General features: G+C 35.7%; 1 protein-coding gene across 9 annotated transcripts in view; it reads left to right on the plus strand.

The window, feature by feature from the left end:
* Nucleotides 1-18,915, plus strand: part of LOC148130107 (uncharacterized) — a 75,545-nt gene that overhangs the window by 30,542 nt on the left and 26,088 nt on the right. For all 9 annotated transcript variants that reach the window (XR_015750258.1, XR_015750259.1, XM_087969300.1 and 6 more), the window contains exons 3-5: nt 3,428-3,535; nt 10,289-10,373; nt 12,612-12,673. Coding sequence is in view for 7 of the 9 variants with exons in the window: in XM_087969300.1 (XP_087825426.1) it covers nt 3,428-3,535; nt 10,289-10,373; nt 12,612-12,673 (255 nt within the window). In the remaining 2 variants the exon portion in view is untranslated. The remainder of the gene's footprint in view (nt 1-3,427; nt 3,536-10,288; nt 10,374-12,611; nt 12,674-18,915) is intronic.

An 18,915-nucleotide genomic window follows, 5' to 3' on the forward strand; every position in this document is an offset into this window, starting at 1 on the left:
GGATTTTTGGGAACTATTTCTTGAAAGATTAAAAACATTTGGGTTGTTTTTAAGGAAAAAAATGGCATTATCAGTTGAAGAATTACAAATGGAATTTCAAAAGCTAAAAGAAGAGGAACAAGAAGGGCTCTTCTGGATCTATTTTTCATTTTTAGAAATGGCGATTTCTACCTACCAAGAAATACAACAACAAGGAAGCTGGGATGGAGAAGAAGAAGCCATCTTTCATGGACAGATAATCTTAGTTAAGGAAGAAGAGAGAAAGGAGGGAAATAAAATGGAGAATTCAGAACCTAAAAAAGCAACCTAAAAAAGGGAAAAATAAGATGAAACATCGATACAATGTCAGAAAGCAACAGAAAAGAGAAATACAACAGAGAGGGAAGATTAAGAGAGTGGAGTTTGAGAGATGGGGGGGTAAAAAGGCTAGAATTGATAAGAAAGGAAAGAAAAAAGGAAAGAGAAGTCATAAAGGTTCAAAACAAGATGTTAAAAAACAAGGTTTTTTTTCAGAGATAAAGGGTAAACTATAACTTTAAAAAATGATTCTGCAAAAGTACATAAGATTGTATTGTAGATATTAGTATTTGAAATTGAGTTAGAAAATTGAAATATTATATGAGTTAATAATGTATTAAGGGGAATGTATAAAAATGTTTAAGACTTAACAACAGAGTTTAACTTTCTATGGAATATTGTCTTTACTATTTCATAAACTTGATCCTCTTTTTTTTTCTTTTTGTTTTATTATTCTAAAATGTGATACTTAGAATGTACTAAGCAGAATCAGTATGGAAAGTATGTATTATTTTAAGTGTTATTTAGGGGAAAGATAAAAAGTTGTCATACTTCAGTCATTACAGGAGAAATATTGTATTAGAAAGAAAAGAAAAATAGATAATTGAAAGAGAACGGACAAAAGATGCAAGTATAATTATTTAAACTGAGATGAAACAAATAAAATAGAATTAAGAGAGTGAATGAAGAGAGAAAATATATAGAAAATATAGAATGTTAAATAAGATATGAAAGAGTATATTAGTGAGCATGAATTTGATTTATGTCTGTACAAAAAGATGTTACCCGGGTAAGCCGCTTTCCAAAAAGAAGTTTTATGTATTTATGTTTTGTGTTTTGTTTGTTTATCAAAACGTTAGAAGAATGTTGGAAGAGAACTTTTAAATAAGACAGATGGATATAATGAATATATACAATTTAAGGCAAAAGAAATATAATTGAATAGAAGGAAAGGGAGAAATAAAGAGAAGTTGGGAAAAGATATGAAGTTGAACAGATAAGATGAATATACATATTAAACTGTGTTGGTATGGAAATGTGATAATTTGGAATGATCCTGTCTTTAAATAAGATGTTCTATTTGTTTTTTGTTTTTTTAGAAAAGATGTCCTATGTTATTATTCTACGTTTTGTTTGTTTGTGTATTGTTTTTTAAAATTAATAAAACTTGTTTTTTTTTTAAAAAAATTCAGATGCTTGGGAATTGACTCATATTTATGATTATTGCAGTGTTCTGGGGTCACATCAGGGGTACGATTCAAATTTTTTAACAACCGGTTCTGTGGGCGTGGCTTAGGTGGTGGGCATGGCTTGGTGGTCATGTGACTGGGTGGACATGGCTTGGTGGTCATGTGACTGGGTGGACATGGCTTGGTGGTCATGTTATTGGCTGGGTGTGGCCAACTCAATATCACTCACATCGAGGCATGCATCTCCTCGCCTGGCCTCTCATGACTGTGGGGATGTTGCAACAGTTGTAAGTGTGAAAAATGGTCATAAGTCACTTTTTTCAGTGCCATTATAACTTTGAATGGTTACTCCACACAAGCAAAGTACCAGCAAAGGAGGGGAAAAAAAAACTCCAGAGAAGTTCCTGAGACAGGAAGTCTTAGTCCTGCCAAGAATGTGATAAGGATTAATGGAGAGGTAGTTTCTGTAAGCAACACCAGAATGTTTCCTTCCTGCCTTCCTTACAGGATTAGGCCAGTAATTTCTTCTAACAACCGGTTCTCCGAATTGCTTAGAATGTTAACAACCGGTTCTAGCGAATAGGTGCGAACCTGTAGAATCCCACCCCTGGGTCACATGATCACCTTCTGTGACCTTCTGACAGTGGGGAAGCCTTCTGACAGTGGGGAACTCAATGGGGAAGCCATATTCACTTAACAACTTCAGTGATTCATTTAACAATTGTGGTAAGAAAAGTCATAAAATGAGGCAAAAATCACTTAACAAATGTTTCACTCAACAGAAATGTTGGGCTCAATTTTGGTTGTATCTCGAGGACTACCTGTATTTGGCTTCCTTGTGCAAATATTTTCTCTCTCTTTCATAAACTAGATTAGACATGCAGTATAGGAAATTACATTCTAACTCATCTGTTCCATTATGTGTGACTGCCTCCAACAAACTTTTATTTATCTTTTGATATTGTATAGTCTGTAACAAGGACTGCATTTCAGAGTGGAAGAAGTGGTGGTATTTAAGATGCAACAAAATTCTGTCAAGTTTTATTCCAACAGGCAAATTTAATTTTCCATCATTTCAAATGGAGTTTAATTCACAAAATGTACACTGCAATATACCTGTTAATTCTTAAACCACTTCACCGTGGATATTTTAAATGCTTTTTAAATCCCTGCATACAATGCTATTTTTTTCTATTGCTTTAAATTCTCATTGAAAGGGATTTTACCTCAGCTCCATTCCTACATTAGTCAAAGGATGGATTGTTCTCTTGGTCTCATTCCTGGCTGATTAGGTAATCCATTTATAATCTGGCCTATTACCTAGACACTTATAAATCAGTGTAGTTGTCAAAAGAGCTTCCTTGCACAACTGCTGAACATGTGGTATGAGGGAGTTCATATATTTCATATGTTTATTAGGAGGTCTGTCTTTCTAGAAGACGATCAGAATGTAACATGGAAAATTATTAATCCTAACCAAATGCAATGGAATTGTAAGCAAGTTTTGGAGCTTTCTAAATTGTTTGTTGCAAAGGATGGTAAAGAAAATCAGATGAGTAAAAACATATTAGCATAGAATGTGCACTAACAATACTGTTAGGAGAGTAAGGAAGTTAAGGAGATAAAATTCGGTTTCCCTCATAAATTGCAAAATTGAAGCACCCAAGGTTACTGGATCAAAATACAGTACCCCGTTCAGTACCCTGTTCCTTGAGAATACTATATTTGGTTCATTATTTTTCTTTTAAAATGCAATTAGAATCCATATTATTCAATATTAGCATATTGATTCTAGTGTTCACTGTATTACAGAACGTGTGGAAATTTCATCATTAATAGTGGATGGTAATCACAACTTTAATATTTGAAATTTAGAACCTGTTAAGATAACGTTAGAAAGAGTTATTAAGTAATTTGATATCCTAATTCTTTCATTTCAGGTGTTTGAAACATATTATCATACAGGTGTAGCTTTCCAAAATTTGAATAACCATCAAGAAGCTTTGGAAGAGTTTTCTTTTGCATTAGAAACTGCACATATTCCCAAGGTATGGAATTAAAAATTATGCCATGTGCACAGTACATTAAAATACAATTTTGTCAAATGGAGAAATAGTCATGTTGCATTCATGATTTGTAATAGTAAATTAAATGTCTATATTTTGGAAACTGTTGAATCAAAGGACCATGCAATTAGAAATATGCTTTTCATAAATTTGAATGTATTATTTTACATTCATCTTCAAATGGTTGACATAAAGGGGTAAGGTTAATGCAACAAATACTGCATGGGTAAAGAATATCTATCAAAATGAATTTTTCCTTCTAAATATGGGCTATATCAGGGATTTTAACGATATTTCTAGAGGGCTTCCTTTTAGAAAATGCTGATCTAAATAGATAGTTCAGGAATGATAACCTCTAAGAGATCTTTTAAATTAGTCTCTTCTAGCATTATGAGTCAAAACTTACTATAGAATTATTTTATTTTTATTCTTTTGTTAGGCAGATTAAAACAAAAGAGGCATTGAGAAATCATCAATCACTTACAAATAGAAAGAATATATATATATATATATATATATATATATATATATATATATATATATATATATATATATATATATATATATATATATATATATATATATATATATATATATATATATTATTTATTTATTTGATTTGCCAATTGTTTACAAGATAATAAGTATAAATGTATACATAGTTGTGAATACATGAAATGGGTACATATAAGAAAAATAAAAGAATAGGAGAAACAATAGGACAGGGACGGTAGGCACGTTGGTGCGCTTATGCACGCCCCCTACAGACCTCTTAGGAAAGGGGTGAGGTCAATAGTAGACAGTCTAAGGTTAAAGTTTTTGGGGTTTGGGGAAGAAACTACAGAGTCGGGTAGAGTATTCCAGACATTGACCACTCTATTGCTGAAGTCGTATTTCCTGCAATCAAGTTTGGTGCGGTTTACTTTGAGTTTGTATCTATTGTGTGCTCTTGTGTTGTTATGGTTGAAGCTGAAGTATTCATTGACAGGTAGGACATTGCAATGTATGATTTTATATACCATGCTTAAGTCAGACCGAAGACGGCGTAATTCAAGGTTTTCAAGTTCTAGAATTTCAAGTCTGGTGGCATAAGGTATTCTACAACGAGTAGAGGAGTGGAGAACTCTTCTTGTGAAATATTTCTGGACTTTCTCAATTGTGCTTATATCAGATACATAGTGTGGGTTCCAGACTGATGAACTGTATTCGAGTATTGGTCTAGCAAATGTTTTGTATGCTCTGGTTAGTAGTGTGATATTACCAGAGAAAAAGCTACGTAGGATTAGGTTAACAACTCTTAATGCCTTTTTGGCTATGTAGTTGCAGTGGGCTCTAGCACTTAGATCATTAGAGGTGAGTATTCCAAGGTCCTTTACAGAGCTTGAGTCATCAACAAGATCTTGACTATTCAGCTTGTATTTTATTTTCTGATTTTTTTTGCCAATATGTAAGACAGAGCATTTATTTGTTGAGATTTGAAGTTGCCATTTGTTTGACCACTCTGATACATAGTCAAGATCTTTTGTAGGGTAGCAGTATTGTCTGTGGTATTGAACAGCTTTACATCATCAGCGAAGAGAACGCAATTGCTCTTAATATGATCACAGAGGTCGTTTATGTAGAGTATGAAGAGAGTTGGTCCTAGAACACTGCCTTGGGGAACACCACTATTGACAGGTACTGGATTTGATAGTACGCTCCCGATTTTGACCATTTGTTGTCTGTTTGACAGGAATGCTTCTATCCAGTTATTCAGTTGTCCAGAGATACCATAGGATTTTATTTTTAGGAGTAGTTTGTCGTGTACCACTGAATCAAAGGCTTTACAGAAGTCTATGTAGATTGCGTCTATTGCTTTGCCCTGGTCGAGTTGTGTCGTCCATATGTTTTTGCAGTGTAAGAGTTGCAGATTACAGGATAGTTTTTTTCTGAAACCAAATTGTTTATTGGAGAGTAGGTTATTTGTCTCTAAGTGAAGGATGATGGATTGGTTAATAATTGATTCCATGACTTTACAGGTGACGCAGCATAAGGAGATTGGCCTGTAATTTTCAACTAGGCTTGGGTCTCCCTTTTTGAAGATGGGGATGACTGTGGCTTGTGACCATAGGTTAGGCAAGGAGCTGGTTCTGAAAGATTTTTCAAAGATTATGCTTAGAGGTTTGGCTATGGCAGTGGATAGCTTTCTTAAGAAGTAGGCACATATTCCATCCGGTCCAATAGATAGAGATGGTTTTAGGTTGCGTAGTGCTTTTTCAACATTGTCTTCTGTGAAATCGATATGTATTAGATCATTGTTGTTATCTGTGGTACGGCTAGGAAATACTGGGCATGATCCATTGCTGTTTACAAATACTGAGCCGAAGAATGTGTTAAAGATGTTGGCTTTAATGGTGTCGTCGTTGCAGTCTTTACCATCAGGTCCTATCAAGGGAGGGATGGACCTTGAGTCTTTTAGTTTGTTGTTTACAAAATTGTAAAAAGCACGGGTGGAATTGGTGCTTAGAAGGTTTTCCTCTTGTTTAATGTGATAATTGGTGCATTCGGTCTTTATCTGGTGGCATAAATTTTTGTATCGGTTTTTGAAATTGGCAAGCGTGACCAGATTTGTTTTTCCGCCAGAGTGATCTCTTTTTGGATTGAAGTTTCCTTATTGATATGGGTAATCTGCTTTTTGTTTTGTTTTGGGAGTTGTTGTTGGTACATATAGTTTGATGACTCTTTTGACTTCAAGTAAAAATATGTTGTAATGGTCTTCAACAGTATTGCATCCAGTGAATAGAGATTGCCAATCAAGGGATGAGAGATCGTTGTGTATAAGATCATAGTTGCCTTTTTGAAGTTACAATTGGGAATTACATCATTGTGGTGATTTTTGTGTGGACGTATGTTGAGACAAAAGTCAATCATATTGTGGTCGCTACTGGAAAAGGGTTCTTTAGTTTGTATTCCGTAAATTAAATTCAAACTATTGCAGAAGATGAGATCGAGGCAGTTGTTTAGTCTAGTGTTGTTGGTTACTAGTTGTTCCAGTCCCAGATTTGTAGTAGCATTGTAGAAGGTTGTGTGTATGATTTCAGTTGTACAATCATTTAGGGTCCAGTCAATATGAGGTAGATTGAAATCACCAAGAAAGATAAAAGGGTATGGGCAGGATGCAGTCCATGTTAGTAATGTATTTAGCTTGTTTACATGTTCGATGTCATAATCAGGTGCTCTGTAACATAGTAAGAATCGAATTGTGATATTTAAGGATAGTTCACAGATGATGGTCTCAGGAAGAGCAAGCTCCTGGGTAACTTGGATATTTTTTAGATGTAAGGATTTTTTATAGAAGATAGCAACACCACCTCCTCGACGATTTTCACGATCTGATCGGTAAACATGATAGTCTCTTACTGTGGTAATGGAGTCGGGAGAGATGCATTGAGCCATGTTTCACAGACAAATATAATGTCAAAGTTAGCCATATTTAGGAGGATGAGAAATTCAGGTATTTTATTCACGAGGCTTCTTGCATTGAGTAGTTTGCATTTAAGGCCGGCAGTAGTTGGAATTGAGGTAGTTGGGGCGTGCGTGCCTAGTCTTGGGTGATGGTGGATCGGTTGAGGTAGGGTTGTGGTTGAGGGTAAAAGCTGAGTATTGGGTTGCGTGGCTTACTTTTGATACAGTCAGCATGGTAGTCAATGTACAGGTCCTTCTCTCCATTGTCTAGACGGTTTTTGAGTTCAATGCGGAGTACACGGGAGCGGGCACGTTGCTGTATGGTTAGGTCAGCGGCAACGGAGGTTCTTATGGTTGGTGTTGGTTTTGGCGAGTGAGTTTATAGTATAAATGAATTTACGTTTGCTTGTTTCATTTTTGCAAATGACTCTGCACAGGCGTGGGGCTACAGAGCCGTCACTGTTATTGAGCTCTCGGCCAATGCGTGAAATGTCAAGTATTTCATCAGCGGAGATGGTTGATGCTTGATAATCCCTGATGATGTTTCGGACAGTTGTGATGTCATCATTGTTATTGGTGACCTCTAGACCAAATAAGATGGCGTTTGGGCGTTTCCGTTCACGCTCAACAGCTTCTCTGATGAGGATATATATATATATATATATATATATATATATATATATATATATATATATATATATATATATATAGCTTCTCTGATGAGGATATATATATATATATATATATATATATATATATATATACACACACACACCTGTTTGTTTTCTGAAAGAGGTATGCTAAATAAAAACATCATCAAAACTAATATAAAACATAACAAATGTATATACTTTTACACAGAAAAATATAGCATGTTAATGAAAAATCCTCTCAAATGCCAGCTATTCATCCTGTATAAGTTGGAATAACAAATTGAAAAGCTGGGTGTATAGAGCTTTTCTGCAGGACAGCAGGAACTTTCCAGGGTTTGGGCAGGGACAACCTTCTGAAATATGTTCACACTGAAATAGTTTCTTTAGGTAGTATAGATCCTGAAACTGCAGATTATTCCTTCTTTATACAAAACTAAAATTGAAAAATACATTTCTTCCCTTATGGATATTTCTGACATTTTATATAATACTTTTATATTTTATATAATACTATATAATACTTTCATTAGAAAGAAGTAGACTAAAATGATCAGCCTTAGTTGCATCCATGCTATAAACAGCATGCTGTATTGTTCTAACAGCAAGAACAGAAGACAAGATTATGATAATATATGATATATATTATTAGTAAGTGTGTACATACATATAAGAAGAAGGCTTTGGTGAGAATGGAAGGGTATTGTTCTGACCCAAGCCTCGTTCCAAGCAAACAAAAACCAAACAGAGATAAAGCAAAACCTTTTTAATGCTTCTCTGTGAATTCCGTTCATTCACAGTAAAAACACTATTAAAACTAATTGTCCCAGATAAGAACAAGCCTAGCCAAGATTGTGCAAGGCTGCCAAGAACACTAGATTAAATTGCAAGGAAATATTCAAAACCAAAAGTCTCTAAACACAAACCAAGATAGTCCAAACTTCTACAACACTTGGAAGTACAAGAATTTCTTTGCTTCCTGCAAAGAATCCCACTTCTGAGGGCTGGCTTTTATCCCTTAAGGGAAGGGCCATCACCTTGCAGCCTTACTCCCAAGACACCCGTGCTGCTGCAGCTGCTCTTTCCTTCGAGCAGCCCTGCCCACGCACACTGGGCACAGGCTCCTTGGGGTCCTCTGCATCCCTGCTACCAGCCTCCATAAACTCCAAAGGCAGCACTCTACTCTCAGGGATGGTTCTGGCCCCATCCCTGCATCACACACAGGCCCCTCATCTGAGTCCTCGCTCTCCAAAACCTCAGCCGTCTGCACCTGCTGCTGGCAAACCACAACAGGTATGAATGGGCCAGGTGCATCTTTTTTTTGTAAGCAGACAATGCTGTGTTGGTGCCTTGTATTTCAAATTATTTGAAGTAAACATTAGTCTGTATGATGCAGAGTGGAGTGAAGATTTGAAAATGAATGTGTCAAAAACCAATAGCTCTATTTGAAAGAAAAAATGGAGTGAGTGATAGAAAGTGATGCAAAAGTAGAGCAAATAGATGAATTTGTGTACCCAAGTAGAATGTTTTCTAAAAGTAGGAAAATGCATGGAGAAATTTGAAGGTGTATAATGCTGATAGAAAAAAGTAGTAGCATATGGTATGTTGTAAGGAATGAGTATGTAATAAAAGAAGTAAAAATGGCTGTGTATAGAAGTGTGATTCTGTCCACTTTGCTACATGTTAGATATGGTGGGAGAAACCTGAAACTTGAGTCACTTAGATTCAAATAAAATAAATAGTAGAAATGAATTAAATAAAGTAAAAATGATTTACTCAATAAGTATTGTTATTTTTTTTAAAAGAACATGGGATTAAGAATAGATGAATGGAGAGCATAGTGTCAAATTCTAAAACAAATATATGTAGAAGAGTTACTTGGTTGAGTAGAAGGAGTAATCCTAGAAAATTATGATTGGATAGAATTGATGAGATCTTCTAAAGAAAAGAGGGAAGAACAGAAGTCAGTATTTAAAACAACATGGTGATAAGAGAAGGAAGGCTTGTTTGCAAAACTATAAAAGTATTGAGGGATATAATGAACGGAATTGATGAAAAGTGGATTTACATATTTTTTTCTGATATCATGCCTTTATATTCTATACTATTTATGCATTTTTCATAATAATGCTTTCCCCAGTAGGAAATAACATGATCGTTTGTGTGTGTGTGTATTCTTGTAATTTGTTTATATTACAGATGAAACAAATTATTGTAAGAGTTGTATTGTCTTTTATAGTTCCAGTATAATGTAATTAAACCCTTTCTCCATTCTCTTTTGAAAGAATGAAAACAAATACAGTATATGAGAATATGTATAATATTATTATACTGTTGTTGTCTAATCTCTCGGGTTCTTATGTTTTTCAAAGTTGATATAATTATAGAAACATTACTCTTGAGTGATGATATGAATCATCCCCATAGGATTCTGAACAATTAAGGGAGTAATCTGATAGAACCCTGCTGGTGCAAATAAGTTCTATAATGGGAAATAAATAAAAGAAAAATGAGGCTAATGCAAACAACTCAAAAATTCCATTAGCTTCACAATGACAATGTATATAATGGCATAACAGTGCACTGGGCACTGAAAACTTCACTACCTATTTCAGTTCATATGATGTTTTCTTTTTTCCAGAACGTCTGTGAAGTTGGTTGTGCTTCTGGGTCTTTCTACCAGATACCTGTTCTAGCAAGGAGAGCTTATTCATATGTCAAATGTGGTATGTTTTAAAAAAGAGTTGTACTTCAACTCAATTCTTGTTTTTGTAGCAAGATAAACAATAACATTAATATATAGATATAGTTGCATTGGCACTGTAGAAGAATAGGAATAGGAAATAACAACTGTGTTATGATTTTAAATCTTACACAGATCTGATTTGAAATTCAGTGAAAATCAACACAAAGAATGTGGACTGACATCCTCACTGACAATTTCTGAGCATTTAAGTGAAGGCTTGAATATATCCTATATTTGAACAATATGTATACATTAGGCTCTGTTCAGACCATTGGATGGATATTGGATGTGGTGGGCAATACATTTCCTTTCTATCTAGTAAGAATATTTACGTTTTTCATAAGTGGCACAAGAACATAAAGCGGGTGGGATTCTACTGGTATGGCCTGGTTCGGCTGAACCGGTAGCTCTGAAAAATCATCTGAGAGCGAACTGGTTCGCTCCAACAATCAGCTGCTGGACCCACCTGCCCGCCTAGTTTCCATACTGACGTTTGTTTCCTGCTTTTGATGCTCAGCTGCATCACGCAGCATAGCGGATTGCCGCGCGTCAGCTGTTGAAGACACAGGGAGAGTGCAGGAGAAGGTCAGTAGGAAAGCATCTGCACACGCGCAAAGCACGCATTTGCTGTGCACGCCCACCAAGTCAAGCCCACTGAACCAGTGGTAAAACAATTTGAATCCCACCACTGACATAAAGGCTATGCATGTGGAAAATCCCAAGCTGAAAAAGCTTTGCTTGAGTGCTATTGCCTGCCAGAATGGGACAAATGTTCTAACAAAATGAAATTCAGTGTAGAGAAAAGTAAGGTTTTACACTTAGGCAAGAAAAGCCAAATGTTCAGGTACAGATTTGGTGAAACCTTGGCTCAGTAACTGTGATAGGGATCTTGGAATCCTAGTGGACAATCACTTAAATATGAGCTAGTAGTGTGCGGCAGCAACCCAAAAAGCCAATGCACTAATGGAAGGATAAATTCAAGATCATGTGAAGTACTAGGATTGTTTTATAAAGCTGTAGTAAGACCTATATTAGAATACTGTAACCAGTTTTGGTCACCATGTTATTAAAAAAAAAAGATGTTGACATACTCGAAATTTCGAGTGAAGAAAAAAGAAACAGATGATTAGAGGGCTGGAGGCTAAAACATATGAAGAATGGTTGCAGGAATTGAGTATGTCTAGTCAAGTGAAAAGCAGGATTATTGTTGACATGATAGCAGTGTTTCAAATTTTTGAGGGCTACCACCAAGATGAGGTCAACCTATTTTCCAAAGCACCAAAAGGCAAGGAAAGAAACAATGGATGGAAACTAATCAAGGAGAGAAGAAACCTAGAACTAAGGAGAAATTTCTTAACAGTGAAAACAATTAACCAGTGGAATGGCTTGCCTACAGAAGTTGTATGTGCTCTATCTCTGGAGGCTTTTAAGAAGAGACTGGACAGTCACTTGTCTGGAATGATATAGGATTTATGGTAGAAGGTCTCCAAAATCCCTTCCAACTTTATTATTCTGTTATAAGCCAATTAACTATAGGAAGAAAGTCTATTTTTCATTCAGAACAACTATTGGACAAAAGCACATTTGTGTATAACTGAAGATGGGATATATCCAGTGTGCACACATGTTGAGGACTCAAAATAATATAAAACCTGAATGGGTTATATGACACTTTTGGATTGATTTGCAATCAGATTTGTGTATATAGGATTTGGACTTAAAGTGCAATGTAACTATTTTTTATTTTGGTCTAGCCTGTTTCTATAAAAAAAAATATTTTGAAATGTGATAACTTGTTTTCAAATATAACGGCATTCAAATCCTTTGTGGTCCTTTTGGTTTACTTTGTTTTTACCCTTTCTATGTATCTTTTTTATATTCCACTGCTAGGCAGTTTTAGAAGAAATTAACTGTTCACAACTTACTCAAGATAATAACTAAATGCTGCATGGATGAGTTCCTTTGCCTCTGACTTGTGCTTTCCATTTCTCTCTCCTATATTGTAGTGACAGGAACTACAAGGTCCAGTTTTAGTCTGTATGATTCTTGACATTGCATATGAATTAGGCCTAGTAGCTGTTATTTATATATTTGAGACCCAAAAGTTTAGGTCATTTTGGTGAAAATTGTAAGCCTCCTTTTTCTACCACTAAAGCTTGTTTGATGTTATGATGAGTGAGCCACTATGTGTGTCTTTCTTTACTGTTTCTATTTCCAGGCAAGATTAAAGAAGCTATACATGATTCCACAAGAGCTGTTAATTTAGATTCTTCAAATCCTGTGAGTAATAATGAAGAAATTTGTGTATTCTAGCTATATGTTTATTGTTTTCCTACAGTGATTGAAGGTCTTCTCAAATCGGTTGTTCCTCTCACTAACTGTGAATAGATAGGATTTATACAAAATTATGAAAAAATGTTTAGTAAAGAAAAAAGATTTATAGAATTTTATTTCTGTGGCAATTTTTAGATCTTCTGTTCTCATAGAGCCAAGGAAGGTTAAGGTACCTGTTGAATAAACTAAAAAATGAAAACTTCTTATATAACTCCTCTCTAAAGAAACAAAAGAAATAGTAAACTAAACTTGGAGCTATGCATTTACAAAAAAATAATAATGAAGCATTAGGATTGACAACAATTTGTTTCATTTGCTTAAATGAAAGGCATCTCAGAAATCATTGGTTCTCAAATTAGATGAGGTGCCATAGAATTAATTGCTCTATCTGCATTCAAGTAGTTGATATTATTAGATTAAAAGTGCAACTTATAATATATGGAAACTGTCCTCAAGTCATTAGATTTCTATATCCAGTGATATCTGCAGCAGGAGGTGAGGTCAAAAGGAAGCAAGATGGAATTATGCCATAACATCTGAGAAGCGGTCTCACCCCAGTGGGATTAGCCCACCCCACTTGCACCAATGGAAGGGGCTTACTGAGGATCTGCTAAGGAATTTTGGCTGGCAGGGTTGAGGAGAAGAGCCTTTTCTGCTATGGCCCTTGCCCTGTGGAACATTCTGTCATCAGAGATCTGCTCCCATTCTCCTGGCCTTCCAGAGGGGCGTAGAAACCTGGTTTTGCTGTTTGGCTCAGGGTCCCAATAGGAGTTCTCCTTACTGGAGATATTGATGGGGAAAGAAGACCTCATTCCTATGTCATCTATGCCCTTGGTCTTAGCTCTTATGTGACTTTTTCAATTTAACTGTTTCCATATTTATCTTTTTTTATTGTTTGTAAGCTGCTTTGTGAGATGGGTGGCCTATTAATTAATTAATGTGAACCCCTATCTCAATGATGGCTAAACTTTTCCAAATCGCATGCCAAAAGTGCGTGCGTGCATGTACGCGTGTGCGCTCACGTGCCTGCACCCATGATGCAATGCACGTGTGACCCCCCCCGCCCCCTGCGCATGTGTGCGTGACCCCCCATGTGCCATGCACCTCTGCGCATGCACATGTGACCCCCCCCACATGCTACGCCCCATGTATGTATGCACCTCTCCCGCATGCGTGTGTCCCCCTGCGCATGCGCAGCAGATACCCAACAGTCAGTTGGCGGGGGGCATGCGCATGCCAAGGGGACTCCTCTGGGTGACCTCCCGCGTGCCGGCAGAAATGGCTCTGTGTGCCACTTCCAGCACGTGTGCCATAGGTTCGCCATCACAGCCCTATTTTGTTGGCTCTGATGCATGCACATTATATGCATGGTCTTTCTTTCACTTTATGCAAGTAGTAGGGCATACATCATGCCATTTAAAAAAAAATTGCAGGAAAGAAAGGGTTTATTTGTTCAATTATTAAAAATTGATATCTCCCATACATACAGACTTCTGTCATTCTTAGTCTATTCACAAGTTAGAATTAGGAGCACTGTCTGTCTTAAAGCTGACAATAAGATGTTGGTTAGCAGGTTTTTTTTTTCATCCAGATCTTAGAGTAAAAGATAGCTTGATTGAGACATTGTGGTAAATTATATTTCGTTTTATTCAAGATGTGTCAAAGAGATCTTTGTGACTTCATGATAATGGCAATAATTTTATTTATTTACATTTTGAAAAGCACTTTAATTCTTTCTAGTTCAAAATGCAACAGATTTCTTTTAATTTTTATTTTTTCCCTTTCTTTTTTTTTAAATACATTTTTATTTAAAATTAGATTTTAAAAACATTGAACGTAGTGATCTTTTGGCATATATCAACAGTCTTTACATTGTTATAATAGTAGAATGTCATCAAACAATATTAACCTTTATATACATATATACATCTATATACATATTTACATTGTAAATCTTTGTACCCGTTTCTATCTTAAACATTTTGTTGCGGTATAAACTCTTTCTTAAATTTTATTTCACATTTTTTTTACTTCTTTTCATATCCCTCCAATTATAATTTTTTCCCATATTTCATAGAATTCTGAAGTATCTTGCTCCTTCAGTTCTAACATTAAGCTATCTAACTCGGCGCAATGAAAAAAAAATTCTATTATTACTTCATCATTCGGTATTCCTTTTAACTTCCATGTTTGGGCAATTGATACTCTTGCAGCTGTGATAATATGAATAATTAGGTATATATCTGCTTTTTTAAATTATCATTTATTATTCCTAATAGGAACATTTCTGGTGTATAATTTATTTTTAGGCTTAACATTTCCTCTAACCATTGCCAAATTTTGTGCCAAAATTCTTGTATTTTCTTGCACTCACACCACATATAATAATAGGTGCCCCGTTCTTTCAGACATTTCAAACATATTGAAGATTGGGAATTATACATTTTAGCTAATGTGGTAGGTGGTAGGTGCCATCTGTAAAACATCTTAAACAGGTTTTCTTTATAAGATGTGGCTAATGTAATCTTTTTATTCCTATCCCAAATTAGCTGCCATTGATCCAGATTTATGTTATAGCCGAAATTTCTAACCCAAGTTAACATTGGTTCTTTCACCTGCTCCTCATACATCTTATAATCTAATAGATAATTATATAATTCCTTTAATTGTTTCTTTTCTGATCCTAATAATATTTTATCTAATATTGTATCTTGACAGTTTATTCCCCATTCTTTTTTATCTCTTTCATATCTGGATTGTACTGTTAGGATATCTTTGTGTGTAATTACCTTTTTCTGGTTATAGAGGTTTGGCTATGATATAGCTTCTAAGGGGGAAAGCCAGCCTGGAGTTTCCATATAACTTTGCAATCTTATTTTATTCCAGATTGATATTAGAGCTTGTCAGATTTTATGTCTCAAAAATATTGATGTGTTGTATGTATACAAATATGCGTGCCAGCCCTGTTGTAGATTGTGCCCTTGTAAAAATAAAAGTCTTTTCCCCCCCAAGTTTATCCAATCTTTGATCCATGTTAAGGTGGCCGCTTGATAATATAGTTCCCAATCTGAGAAACCTAGTTCCCCTCTTTCCTTTGCATCTTGTAAATTTTTTAGTTTAATTCTTGGACTTTTACCCTGCCACACAAAATTTAACATTATTTTGTTCAGTTCCTTCAAGAACATTTTCTCTAATTTGATCAGTATATTTTGGAATAAAAACAAAATTTTGGGTAATATGTTCATATTAATAGCCAAAATTCTGCCAATTAATGATAGTTGAAGACTATTCCAATGTTCTAAATCTGTTTTAATTCGTCTCAATAAATTTTCATAATTATCCTCCTTAATTGTTGAGCAACATGCCAAAATGTTAATTCTTAGATATTTTATTTTTTGTACTATTTGAATATCTAATAATTTAACAAGGTTTTCTCTTTTTGTGTTGGTCATATTGGTTATAATTTTCATTTTTTCTTTATTTATTTTCAAACCAGCTGCTTCTCCATAGTCTTCAAGTTTTTCTAATAATATCGTTCAGGGTCTTCAAAAAAACAAACCCTAAATCATCAGCTTGTAATTTAATTTTTTTTTTTATTTCCAATCCTTTAATCTGTGTTTCTTGTCTGATTATTCTCGTTAGGACCTCTAGTGCAGGGTCCCAACCACGTCCGCGGACCGGTACCAGTCCGCGGAACAACTCCTACCGGGCCGCTGGCTTGCTGGGGCCGCCATCTTTTTGATGAAAAAGCTTCCGTGAGCTTTTCCGGGTAGAAAGCTCACGGAAGCACGCTTTCATCAAAAAGATGGCGGCGCCAGCGCTCCGTGAGCTTTTCCGGTAGAAAGCTCACCGGAAGCACTTTTTCATCAAAAAGATGGCGGTGCCCAGCTGATGCCGGTGCCGGGCCACGGCGCCCAGCTGATGCCGGTACCGGGCCGCGGCGTAAAAAGGTTGGGGATCACTGCTCTAGTGTATATATAAATAATAGCGGAGACAGAGGGCAGCCTTGTCTTGTGCCTTTTTGTATATAAACTGTACTTGACAATTCTCGATTTATAATTATTTTTGCTTCTTCTTGAGTATATATTTCCATAATTATTTTTAAGAACTTTTCACCAATATTCATGTGTTTTAACTGTTGCATTAGAAAAGACCAATTTATGTTGTCGAAGGCTTTCTGGGCATCTAGAAATAAAAAGGCTGCCTGTCCGATCATTGTGTCTTCGTAGAAGTCAAGAGCGTCTAATACTATTCTCACATTAAATTTTGTTTGTCTATTTGGGAGGAAACCATTTTGACCACTGTATGAATTCATTTAAATAATTTTTAAATCTTTTAGCAATGATTGTGGTAAATATTTTGTAATCTGTAGTTAAAAGAGATATTGGCCTGTAATTTTGGATTCTTGTCTGGTCTATATCTTCTTTTTTAATAGAATAGAATAGAATACCTTTATTGTCATTGCATTCTACAAATACAATGAAATTTGAAAGCTACTCCAGCACAGTGCCCCAAACACCATATCAAAATCAGACTACAAAGTATTTAAAAATTAAATAATAATAATAATAATAATAATAATAATAATAATAATAATAATAATAATAATAATAATAATAATAATAATAATAATAATAATAATAATAATAATAATAATAACCTAGTCTAAAACCTATCTAAAACATATAGTAAGTTAGATAGTTTAAAAATGCCACTATATACATAGGACTAAATCACAAATGCACTGTTTGATTCAAGACAATTATTGCCTTGGAAAAGAAACTGTTTCTCAGTCTATTAGTTCTCATTTTAAGACACATATAACATCTCCCTGATGGTAACAGTTTGAAATATGAATGAACAGGATGAGAATGGTCTGTGGAGATTTTTTTAGTGATTTTGATTTTTAATCAACCCTGTATTGGCCTCTCTCCAAGATTTTGGTATTTTTCCCTTTCTTTAATGTCTAAGTCCAATCCAATTGTCCAGTCATTTATTTCAACCAGTGTCTTTAATGTTTATTTCCAACAATCAATGTCCATAAATTTTCCAGATTCCTTCTGTTAATTCCTTTTTCAATTTTTCCCAAAATCACTAAGTAATCACAGGGTAATTTCTACACACTTCTTTTTTTTTTTTATAATATTGTTTTTTCACTTTTCAGGGTTTCTGTATTATTATAACAAAGTTCCTCTTATTTTATATCAAGTTCCAGTTTTAAAAGGACAAAGCACTTTTCAAAGAGTCACTGAAATGTTTCCTTTACCATTAGGTGGCGCTGTTATGTCTAAGTTCCACACTTTCTTTTCACTTTCCCCTTTTTGGGGCTTTTAAATTCCAATAATTCAATAATTCCAATTATTAACTATTTTTTCTTTTAACATGCTCAATTCCAACATTGAATTATGCCTACTTAGTGCTAAAATCATATATTTATCCAGCCTCATTTTGGCTGGCAGAGTGTTGCAGGTGGTCCAGGCCAGAAACAGGGTGCGGGGGACCATGCATCCACACACACCGTTTTGACTGCCAGAGGCACCATGGACCAGTCCTTTACTCTTTCCAGGCCAGCTCTGTGGGCCAGATTTAAGCACTCCACAGGCCAGATCCGGCCTGTGGGCCTTGAGTTTGACACCCTTGATGTAAGTTATGATCAGTGGATGTTGTCCCTCAAGGGAGCACAAGGACACCATTTGCAAATATCTTCCTTGGATAGGTCTGCAATCCCCTATCATCATGTACTTTAAATTCAAAAAAATCAACCAATGGAAGAGCTTGCCTTCAGAAGTTGTAGGATCTTCATCACTGTAGGCTTTCGAGATTGGGCTGCCATTTGTCAGAAATGGTGTAGGGCCATGATGGCGAACCTATGCCACATGTGCACGAAGTGGCACACACAGAGCCATGTCCCTGGGCATGCGAGCCATCGCCCATTGCTCTTCCGGGTTCCGTTGCACTGGCCAGCTGGTCTTCACACATGTGGAAGCACTAGAAACCAGAAGAGCAGTTGCCCGGTGCACATGTGCATGCCGGGAAGATGATCTTCCGGTTTCTAGCACACACATGTGCACTGGCCACCTGATCTTCCAGTTTCTGGCACGCATGCCTGCGTGAAGACCAGCTGGCCGGTGCACATGCATATGCCAGAAACCAGAAGATCATCTTCCTGGTGTGCACATGTGCACCAG

This window comes from Notechis scutatus, chromosome 6 (assembly GCF_049901735.1).
Source record: "Notechis scutatus isolate UNSWTSFEM ecotype Mainland chromosome 6, rNotScu1.2, whole genome shotgun sequence".
NCBI lineage: Eukaryota > Metazoa > Chordata > Lepidosauria > Squamata > Elapidae > Notechis > Notechis scutatus.